General features: G+C 22.6%; 4 protein-coding genes across 6 annotated transcripts; 2 read left to right on the top strand and 2 right to left on the bottom strand.

The window, feature by feature from the left end:
* The first annotated feature begins 1 nt into the window (after window position 1).
* Window positions 2-2,493, top strand: LOC107998130 (translocator protein). Its single transcript, XM_017057192.3, has 3 exons — window positions 2-1,435; window positions 1,944-2,156; window positions 2,231-2,493. The coding sequence occupies exons 1-3, from the start codon at window positions 1,328-1,330 to the stop codon at window positions 2,423-2,425; spliced, it is 516 nt and encodes a 171-aa protein (XP_016912681.1). The 5' UTR covers window positions 2-1,327; the 3' UTR covers window positions 2,426-2,493.
* A 122-nt stretch (window positions 2,494-2,615) lies between these two features.
* Window positions 2,616-7,048, bottom strand: LOC107998127 (serine/threonine-protein kinase unc-51). Of its 2 annotated transcripts, XM_062072650.1 has the most exons (13): window positions 6,776-7,048; window positions 6,561-6,653; window positions 5,974-6,024; window positions 5,784-5,853; window positions 5,511-5,687; window positions 5,140-5,374; window positions 4,747-5,058; window positions 4,391-4,660; window positions 4,017-4,270; window positions 3,557-3,925; window positions 3,366-3,493; window positions 3,156-3,291; window positions 2,616-3,024 (listed from the first exon to the last, which is right to left on the bottom strand). In XM_062072650.1, exons 1-13 carry the CDS (start codon window positions 6,863-6,865, stop codon window positions 2,951-2,953), a joined length of 2,259 nt encoding a protein of 752 aa, XP_061928634.1. In that variant the 5' UTR covers window positions 6,866-7,048; the 3' UTR covers window positions 2,616-2,950. The 2 variants fall into 2 exon arrangements, with proteins under 2 accessions (XP_061928634.1, XP_061928633.1); XM_062072649.1 differs by having other exon boundaries at window positions 3,366-3,925.
* A 97-nt stretch (window positions 7,049-7,145) lies between these two features.
* Window positions 7,146-9,372, top strand: LOC107998131 (DNA-directed RNA polymerase III subunit RPC9). The gene is made up of 4 exons (XM_017057193.3): window positions 7,146-7,257; window positions 8,678-8,717; window positions 8,795-9,065; window positions 9,151-9,372. Exons 2-4 carry the CDS (start codon window positions 8,710-8,712, stop codon window positions 9,247-9,249), a joined length of 378 nt encoding a protein of 125 aa, XP_016912682.1. The 5' UTR covers window positions 7,146-7,257; window positions 8,678-8,709; the 3' UTR covers window positions 9,250-9,372.
* On the bottom strand, window positions 9,291-10,582 carry LOC107998129 (density-regulated protein homolog). Of its 2 annotated transcripts, none has more exons than XM_017057190.3 (5): window positions 10,250-10,582; window positions 10,063-10,147; window positions 9,765-9,944; window positions 9,543-9,682; window positions 9,291-9,432 (listed from the first exon to the last, which is right to left on the bottom strand). In XM_017057190.3, exons 1-5 carry the CDS (start codon window positions 10,349-10,351, stop codon window positions 9,388-9,390), a joined length of 552 nt encoding a protein of 183 aa, XP_016912679.1. In that variant the 5' UTR covers window positions 10,352-10,582; the 3' UTR covers window positions 9,291-9,387. The 2 variants fall into 2 exon arrangements, with proteins under 2 accessions (XP_016912679.1, XP_016912680.1); XM_017057191.3 differs by having other exon boundaries at window positions 9,765-9,941.
* Between the last annotated feature and the right edge of the window lie 93 nt (window positions 10,583-10,675).

Here is a 10,675-nt window from a genome sequence, read left to right as displayed (position 1 = left end):
TTTTTGTATTCCTTTTCATATCTTGACAAAAATTTTCCACTTTACCTATATTACCCAATATTTATTTTTGTAAGTACTAACATAATATATCAAAATTGCGTGTTTATTGTTAAGTTTTTTAAAATAAAACTAAAATTTATATATTATTTAGAGTACTCATATAGAAATAAATTAAAAAATTTCTCTATACATAATTCTTATTTAACTAATTGTTTAAAACATTATATCTTACAGTTATTGGTATATAAATCTATTGAATTGAAATTTAAACTCATATTTAAAAAGTGATAATAAATAAATTTTGATCATTATAAAATATATTTTATATATATATAAAAAGATATATAAATATTATATACATATATAAAAAAGAAAATGAAATTTAATGATTTCATATGTAAAATGATATATAAAAAATTTCATATTTATATAGGAGTATATGTATATTCGTACATACATATGCTTATATATTATAATATATAATAATAGATAATTAAATTAAATTAAATTAAAATAATATAATTCACGCACACTCGTATTTTTTTACTCACACTATTAAAAGTTATAATTTTATTATTTATAATTTTTATGCATGGCGATTTATAAATTTATGTAATATAACTTTTATTTCTTCTTAATATATATTATATCTTCTTAATATTTATTAAATTATATATGTAAATAAATATTATTTAATATTAAATAAAATAAACAATTATTAACATTATAAGTGTGCATACATGCTTGAATGCATGCATTTTGTGTTTGTTTTTTTTTTCTATTAGCGCTACTAAAAATATAAAAAATAGAATAAACGTTCATTACATTAACAAGTTTTTACAACATATAGCAAAATTATATTTTTAAATGAATTTATTAATATTTCTTTATTGTTTATTAAATACAAATATATTAAATTTTATCTTTAAAAAAAATAATTTATTGTAAAAAAAATATTCAATTTATTATGAAGTTATTTTTTTTACATTTATTGCAGTTAATACATTATAAATTTATAATATGTTTTTATTATATATTCAAAGAAATTACATATATATATATATATATATATATATTTTATATAATAATTGTAGTATACTCATTATTATTATTAAAATGTGCATTTTATAGACATGATATTGCAACTTTTCTTAGTTATTGCATTATATAAATAAAAATATATAAGTGCTGATATCCAAGTACAATACTAATAAGTAATCACAACAGTGGAAAACCGTCAGTCGTAATATATCTATTCGTATATACTCTATGCTATAGATATTAAATTATCGTTAAAAATAATTAAATAATATTTTTTTTTTTAAAAATGCCTGTAAAAGTATCGTGGCCAGTCGCAATAGCTATTATTCATCCGAATATTGGAGGATGGGCCGGAAGTTACTTTTCTAGAAAAAATATCAAACCTTGGTATGAGGTAATTAAATCGATTAATCATAATATAGTTTAAAAATTATAAATAATAAATTTAACAAAAGAATTATTTCGATACAGAAAGCATAAAAATTATATTAAAAAATAATATTTTTATATTAATTGCATTGTAATAAAATAATATGTAATAACTTGATTTTTATATTAACTAAATTTTATTATATTTGTCTTAATTATCTATTATAAAAATTTTAATAAATATTAAATTTAAATAAATCTAATTCCTGAGTTTTATTTTATCAAATTTAAAAAAAATTTTATATATTTATAAAACTTAATAATAATAATATCATTATTAAATAAATTAAATTAATATTATTATTGTTTTTATAATAAAATAAATTATTTGTGTTGTATTTATGGTATATTATAATATATTCTTTTTAACCATTATAATTTATGTTTTTAACTATTAATTAATTATATTAAAATTGTTTTTAACTATAATTAGATTTAATAAAATAACAAATTTTCTGAATAATGCTTAATAGTCTTTGAAAAAACCAACTTGGACTCCACCAAACTGGTTATTTGCTCCAGTCTGGACAACTCTATATTGTACAATAGGATATTCTTCATATTTAGTATGGAGAGATGGTGATGGTTTTAGAAAAGCAATATTACCTCTTTCTATTTATGGGACTAATTTAATATTAAACTGGTCTTGGTCACCATTATTTTTTGGGTTACACAAGATAAAATGGGTAATTTTGATATAAATAAGTATATCTTTTTTTTTAATTACATTTTTAATCATATCATCCTCTTATATTTTTAGGCTCTGTATGAAATTGTTTTATTGTGGGGAAGTACTGCAGCAATGGGTGTGGCATTTTATAATGTAAATCCATATGCTGGTTGTTTGATTATTCCATATTTAGCTTGGACTACTCTTGCTACAGCATTAAATTATGCAATTTACAAGAATAACAAACCAAGCATTGAAGTAACTGCAAATGAAAAGAAAGAATAATATACTTGATATCTCTGTACCAAATAATATCAATGTAGATCATCTAATAAAAATAATGTTTTACTTTTTTTTACAGTTATTATATCATTATTATTTAATAAGAAACTGTCTTGCATTGAATGCACAATGCTATTAGTATAGACATATTTATTGTTTGATATGAAATAAAGGTTAGTTAATCAACCATACGTACATTATAATATATATATAATATAATATATATATTATATATATATAATTCATTATTCATATTCATTAATAAATCATATAAAGAAACTTGTACAGAATCACTTTCATACTCTTTCATGGAGTAATCTACCCTATTCTGTGTAAGATCTAACAAAATTTACTATATATGTAATTTTAAATTTATTTCTACAATGTAATTTTCGTAATATGATCATAATGATCAATGAATTAACAATTTTTATACAGAATAGGGCAGAATATCTTACAGAAAAGAGATATTGAGAATGGTATGGATTTGGGCGGGTCACTGCAGTCTGTTGCCAATTTTCACAAGCGCTATGTTGGATCTGTTGCATAAATGTAGCCTTGTTGTTGAAGTACATATAAACGTTTCTCAACAGCATCTTTATCTATAATGAAACAAATGATGCGCATGTATATATGTTTTTTGATTTAAAATATGATATTAATTAAAAAAAAAAAATTAATTCTAAAGTAAAGAATTCTAACGTTTTTTTTGTTAAAAAAAAAAATAAATTACATTTAATAAGGAGAGCTCTATCTTGACTGTGGCTGACATGTTGTGATAAAGAATGCAGTAATATCTGTGCTGTGTGATATCGTTGAAAACATTCTGCAGGATTACCAAACAATTCATCTAGTGCTGCTGATTGACACTATTAAATAAAAAATAGTTTAGAAATAAATACATTTAACTTATCTATAAAAAAAGAATTAATCATATACTTACCATTTGAATGGCATGATTATAAAGAATCTTATCCGCAGTAGCTCCTGTCTGATGAAGAAGCCCTACACTATTGAGCTGTTTACATTCTGTGAGGCACGTTCTGAATTTTTCATTCATTGTATTTACAACTAAAATATAATTATTTTTAATATTATTGTCATATATAATAATTATTAATAAATGAAAATTACCTTCTTTTACACTGGCAGTTGGCTGTAACCTGCCAGCCTTAAGTTGTTGTGTTGCTAGACTTAATCCAGAACTAAGCCATTGAAGAGCTCTAACAAGTAAAATTACTTGTTCTGCTCTTCTTCTTGTTGCAGCAGTGCTTGCTTGTTCAATACCACCTAAAGGTGCACCTAAAGGTCCTGCTCTTGTCCTTGCTACTTCACATACACATTCGCATAATGCAACAACAAAATTTAACTTTGCTAATATTTCGTTGTGTTCCCGCTCTAAAAGCGTTTCTTCTGGAAGTTCGGGTGCAATGAATGTCAATGGTCGATCATCTGTTATCGTAGAATTTACTTCTGGTAAAAGATTTTGAAAATTACCCGCTTCTACAAATTTAATAAATAAATATAAATTACATTAACGAATTTAATATCAAATATTTATTATTATAGTAACTTAAAAATATATATTATATACCAGATATTTCAGGAAGAGTAACTGCTCTTGTACCAAAAGGAATAACTGGTGAATGCCTCAATGTGTTGTTATTATCCTGAAATGCTCTTGATGTAGGAGAACCTAATACTGCTAACGGTCCTGTTAACAATGGTGAGGATGCACTATTATTTCCAGTTGAACGCCGTAATGGTGACGTTCCACTCGAAGTATGTGAATGCCTTGCAACAGGACTAACTTGCCATGTATTTGGTGGTGGAGGTGTTTCACTCAATCTAAAAATAACCAATACAATAAATTTAAATAATGATACATATATCATTTTATAAAATCATAATTATAAAATAATATAAAATAAAATATATAAAACAATCTATATCAGTATATTTATATACCTTCTACTGGGTGGTGTACCAATTACAAATTGAACACTAGGTGGACTAAGAGAACCAATATCAGGAGCATGACTTCTATGAGTATCCACACTGCGTTTCATGCTTATTGGTTGCGAGCGAGGAACAACACTGCTTCCTGATCTTATATTAGTAGAAGGAGATGATGGTTGTGCAATACTTCTTTGTGATGGAACAGGAATTGGCTCCGAAATAGGAAGAAAACATGGTCGTGGTGGACTCACTGCCTCTCTACTAGCTTGTTTAATATACCTAATTAATTAATAATAATATTACATATATAATAATGATAAAAATATATTTGTAGGACATTATTGTGTTATTATTAAAATACATACTTTACTTGTTGCGTATTAGGATTATTGTCTGTGTCACTACTGAGATCACTTGGTACAAGTACAAAATCATCTTCAGGACTAGAACACGGACTAGTTGTTTCTGGTTCTGATCTTATAACTGTAGTTCCTTCTTGAATTGTTAATGTTCCTGGAGAAGCAGGGAGTTCAGCAGGAACTGGACTAGGATTTTCTCTAGAACCTTGAAGGAAAGGATGTCCAAAAAATTCATCAAAGGGCATACGATCTCTAGCATTACGTCTTAATAAACCCATTAGGAGATCTGATAGTTCAGGTGAAGTTCCAGGAGGAATTCTAAAATATAAAAAATTAAAACATAATAAAACTAATACAGTTTTTGTTTCATAATAAAGATATATATATATTATAACATACTTAGGTCCAAGATTTGCATTTTTTTCATAAAATAATTTTAAAGCTTGGGGTGTGTGAGCTTGAAATGGAGCTTTCCCAGTAAGACACTGAAAAACTATTGTTCCTAAAGACCAAAGATCTGCTTTTGCATCATATTGAAGTGACATTATAACTTCTGGTGCCATATACATTGGTGATCCACACAATGTTGCAGCCATTACACCATCTTGTAAAAATCTAGCAAAACCAAAATCCGCTGGAAAATTAAATAATATGCTTTAAAAATTTTCATTTTTTAATAATAAAAAAATATGCTATATTGTTATTTTAATAATTTTTAAATATATTTTCAATAGATCTTTAAATTAAAAAGAAAATGAATAAGTATTTACCAATTTTTAATGTTATTTGATGTGGTTGTGGACAAGCCTTACCACAATTATGACTAAGTAAAATATTTTGTGGTTTAAGATCTCTGTGGACTACACCTTTGGCATGTAGTGCTTTCATTGCACCTGCTAATTGTTTTAAAAACACTCTAATAGTATCTTCAGAAAGAGTGCCTTTTGCTAAAAAAAATTAATAAAAAATGAAATAGATTAAATACAATTATTTTAGTACATATTGTTTAAATATTTTAATAATATATTTTTTAGAAAACATACCACTTAAATAATCAGCTAAATCCCCACCATTACAATACTCCATAACGAGGAAGACATTATAATTAGACTCCTAAACAATAAATTCACAATAAATAAAAAATTATGTCAATATTAATTATTAATATATAATATTTATATAAATATTTTATTTTTAATGTCAATAGTACTTATTAATTTTTATTATACTAACCTTACAATCCAACAATGCAACAACATTTTCATGATGTAATTCTGTTAATTCCTAAAACATAATATTAAGTAAAGAATTAAATGTATTACATAATTAAAATTAAAAAATAATAATTAAAATAATAATTAAAATTAAAAAATAATTTAAAAATAAAAGAAAAAATATTAAAATATTAAAATAATATATGGATTGAAGTAACAAAAATTTTTATCATATAGATGATTTCTTATTTTTTCTAAAAAATTTACATATTAAATTATTATAGTAAAATAAAATTATAATAAAAAATATATATATATAATTATAATTTGTTTTATTAATAAATAATTAAAAATATTATGAATATAAAATGAAAATTATAATAAATCTATATAAATAAATAGATATGCATTTATAATTTATTATTTTAGATAAATATATAAAAAAAAATTCTATTTTATATATTAAATAAAAACAATTTTTTGTATATATATATATATATATATATATATATAATGTAAACCAAATAAAACGATGACATTTTTCTTATTAAAAATAAATACAATACAATTTCTATAAAGAAATATAGAAAAATATCAGCTTCAAACCTTCAGAATCTTAATTTCTTTTCCAAGCAGATTCTGTGATTTTGCCAAACTTTTTTTCGTGATACTTTTGATTGCTACTACAAAATTTGGTTTCTAAAAAGAAAAAAAATACATATAACTCCCATAATCAATATTTGAATGAATAATTTTTAGTAATTTTATCAGTAATCATATTTGTTTCCATGAAAAAAAAAAGAAAAAACAGGAAGACTCACTTTACGATGTCTACCTCTGAAGACCACAGCGAATGCGCCGTGACCTATCAGATCTTTCGTATTGTATTCGTAATCGCCGACAATTTCCATTCTTGATCGTAATTTTTCGGCGATCGAGGATTTTTCATCGATCTTCGACAAGCAAGGTCAACAGTTTATAAACATAGCACAGGCAAGAAAGATGCATTGCCTGCGGAGAGATCGATACGCGTTGTAAGAAATTTTGCGCTCTGTAGAATTTTCGTATGGTACAGTTATTTTTCTGCAACAATGCTTTTGATAACATAAATAACATCGATCTACATTTTGTCCACTTTTATAAATCACATCGATCATTAACTCGTACCACGACACTGATGGTCGAGTATATCGAAAATACAAAACAACGGAATACGCACTCAGTTCACAGTTACCTTCGCAAAATGTCAGACAATCGCGCACAGAGGTCGTGTTCATTCATAGGCATGTGACTATGCTATCAGGTGCCCGTAACTCGTAACCTAAAATTTCTTTAAATTTGTTTATAAAAGAATATAAAATTTCATACAAATTATACAATTATACAATTATACATTATCAAAAATATTTTTTTTTATTTTATTTTTTAAAAAATTTAAAGAATAATATACAATGATATGAAAAGAATTTCATATGAGAATATTTTTAATTAAATATACTTTTTATTATATTATTGTTAATAATAAATGCAATTTTAAATATAATTCTATTAAAAATTATTTCAATTAAAAAAAATAATTACAATTAAAATAAAATATTTAAAAAATTTTTAATAATATTTTATAATACATTTTTTAATTAAAAATAAATTAATTTATTTTATATTTATTATATATATTCATTATATTAAAATAATAAATAATTATTTTATTATTATATATTTTATTATTTTAAATAAATTAGGAAAGAATTAATTATTAATAAGAAAAATTAAAATATAAAAAAATATTTCTATTTTTCATTTATGTATATTGCGTATGTATACTACTTTTTAAATAATATTTCAAATATTATAAATATTAAATGTATTAAATAATATTATAAACATAATTAATATATTTTACTCTTATAATATTCGAAGAGATTTAAAAGCCTTTAAAAACTATGATTAATCAACTTATATTTTTATAAAAAATATAAAATATAACTACAACTATGAATCATAGAGCGTATATTATATACACGTATTTTGCATGTTAAATCAAACTATACTATCTTCACATATTTAAATATGTTATTTTGATAAACCATTCCGTAAAAGTGATTATAATGAACATATATACATAAATTCTTTGAATGGCTTCTTAATCGATTTCAAAACTCTAAAATTGATTTAAAAATTTTTATGCAACATTAAAAGTAAATGAATTCATAAATACAATTTAAAACGAAATTTTTTTGTTTCTTGTTCATTTTTTTTCAAATCAAAATTATATATTAAACTTTTGTTAAAATCATCGCATACATTAAAAAAAAAATTAATAACAATAAAGAATAATAACTAACACTTAGAAAATTAATTTTATTGTTCTGTATAAATTATTTTAAATATATTCAAAAATATTATATATTATGAAATATAAATTTTATGTGAAAAAGAAAATATATATGTATATTATCTAAAAATAATAATTAAGCGCGCAATTCAAATCTTATGCTTTATGTGCACTAAAATAATTTTGCAACTACACGCCCTCTCTTATTAAAAGATTATAAATCTTAGATATTTATTAAATAATTTGTAACATATTCTTTGTTATAATAAGTATCTTTATAAAAAATTATATTTATAAATTTTAATAAATTTGTATATTATATTATGTTTAAATTATATTAATATCAATAACATAACCTCACATATTTACGTTGTAATTTTTTTAATAGAAGTATTAATACATATTGTTTAAATATTCAATATGGAAGTGTAAGTACTTATTTTTTATATTTATAATTATTTTAATGAATAAAAATTAAAAATAATTAAAATAAATTTCATTTTAGACTCAAGGAATGTTCAGCATACTTAAGTAATTATGAAGTTCTAAATATTCTACAAAGTATAAAAGCAAATAAAAAACAAAAAATGAAACAAAATCAATTGGCAAGTATAACATATCAAACTATCAGATATTTAGAAAATACTTCATGTAAAATCCAATCTCCAGAAAAAATTAAAGACTTTTTAAGAGCAATGGAACCTTTCAAACTTACAAAATGTGAAATATTAACTCTTTTGAATGTATGTCCTAAAACACCTCTTGAAATACAACTGGTAATATATCTAAAATATGATATAATATATCTAAAATATATTGTAAAAAATATGTTATAAAAAATTATATATATATATTTTTTAGATTGTAGAAGATAGCGAAGATCGTTTGACTGATGAAGAAGTAGATTCTTTACTTCAAGTAGTAGCAAATTATTTAAATGAAAATGAACAAGATGGATAATATGGTTTTTCTATTTTAATTTTACAAATTTTTTAAAAACATTTTATATATTTTATGTACATTTTATTTATAGCAAATAAAGAAATGAAAATGGTATAATATTAAATACATTATGCAAATAAATTTTTGGTTGACTCATTATCTCTTCTGGTCCCCGAGATCATCTATAGAATCTTCATCAATCTGAAGTTATATTAAATATTAAATATTATAATTTATATAATATGTATATTTTATATATATATATATGTATGTATATATTAACTATATATATTGATATATATCACTCTTACTTGTGGCCATTTTTCTGGAATTACTTCAAATAATTCATCTTTCACATCTCCTTGTATAACTATTTCATCATCTCCTGTTACACTAGATCCACATGCAAATTTACTACCAAAAAATTTTGCAGCTACTTTTAAATCTATATCTATAAATTAATGTAAATAAGACTTTAATTTTACAGCTAGAATTATTTTGAATATAAAGTTTAAATAAACATTTTATATTACCAAAAGTGCTAAGACCTGTAACAACAGTAACTGATTTCTTTTTTCCTCTAGGTGCTCTGGATACAGTCACTAATTTTGGTACATCTTCTTTTTTCTTTGTTTTAAGCATACCTTTACCACCACGTTTTTGTCTTTTTTTTTCATCTTCACCTCCACCTACTTCTGTACTATTATCTTCTACTACATATAAATAGTTAAAATTATAAAATAGTAAAATTAATAATTTATTAATAACTATAAGAATTTTATATAAAATTTTAAATAAAATTATAAATTTTATATAAAAAATTATATTTACCTAATTTAACTTTTTCAAATTCTGTTGGTAAATTTCTTTCTAGCCATTGCTTACATTTTTCATATTCTGGATAATATTCACAATACTGTGATACAAATATTAAATTTAAAAAATCCAAAGATTAATATTTTGTCATATAATACAAATTTCATATATCAAATATTTTAATTATAAAAAATTATTTTACCTCAATAGGAAGAGAGCAATTTCCACAATATTGTACTTGAATTGGATAAATGATATTAGGATCAGGTCCTAGACGTAAATTTGACTGTTCTTCTATCGACATTCTTTCAGACGCTTAACCTTACTTTTGTACAGTTTGATATGGATTTGCTTGACAAAACGTTAAGGTTTTTTCAATTTTCTTAATTTACTTTTTTTTTCTGAGAAATAAATTTTTATTGATTTATAACACGTTTTTTAAACAAAGTACAGACTATTACTTATTCAAATGAATAGCACGTAAGGTAAGCAATCTGATATCTAGTAATTTTAATTTCGTTTTCTAGATTCTTAAAATATCTCTATTTCTACCAATTGTTACCAATCAAAAAATGCTCCAATAACATTCAACTTCAAAAGGAACTGCATCATTTGATACATCAGCAAC

The sequence above is a fragment of the Apis cerana genome, linkage group LG3 (genome assembly GCF_029169275.1).
Source record: "Apis cerana isolate GH-2021 linkage group LG3, AcerK_1.0, whole genome shotgun sequence".
NCBI lineage: Eukaryota > Metazoa > Arthropoda > Insecta > Hymenoptera > Apidae > Apis > Apis cerana.
The sequence above is the reverse complement of the archived record's forward strand: the minus strand, read 5'-3'. Positions and strand labels throughout refer to the sequence as shown.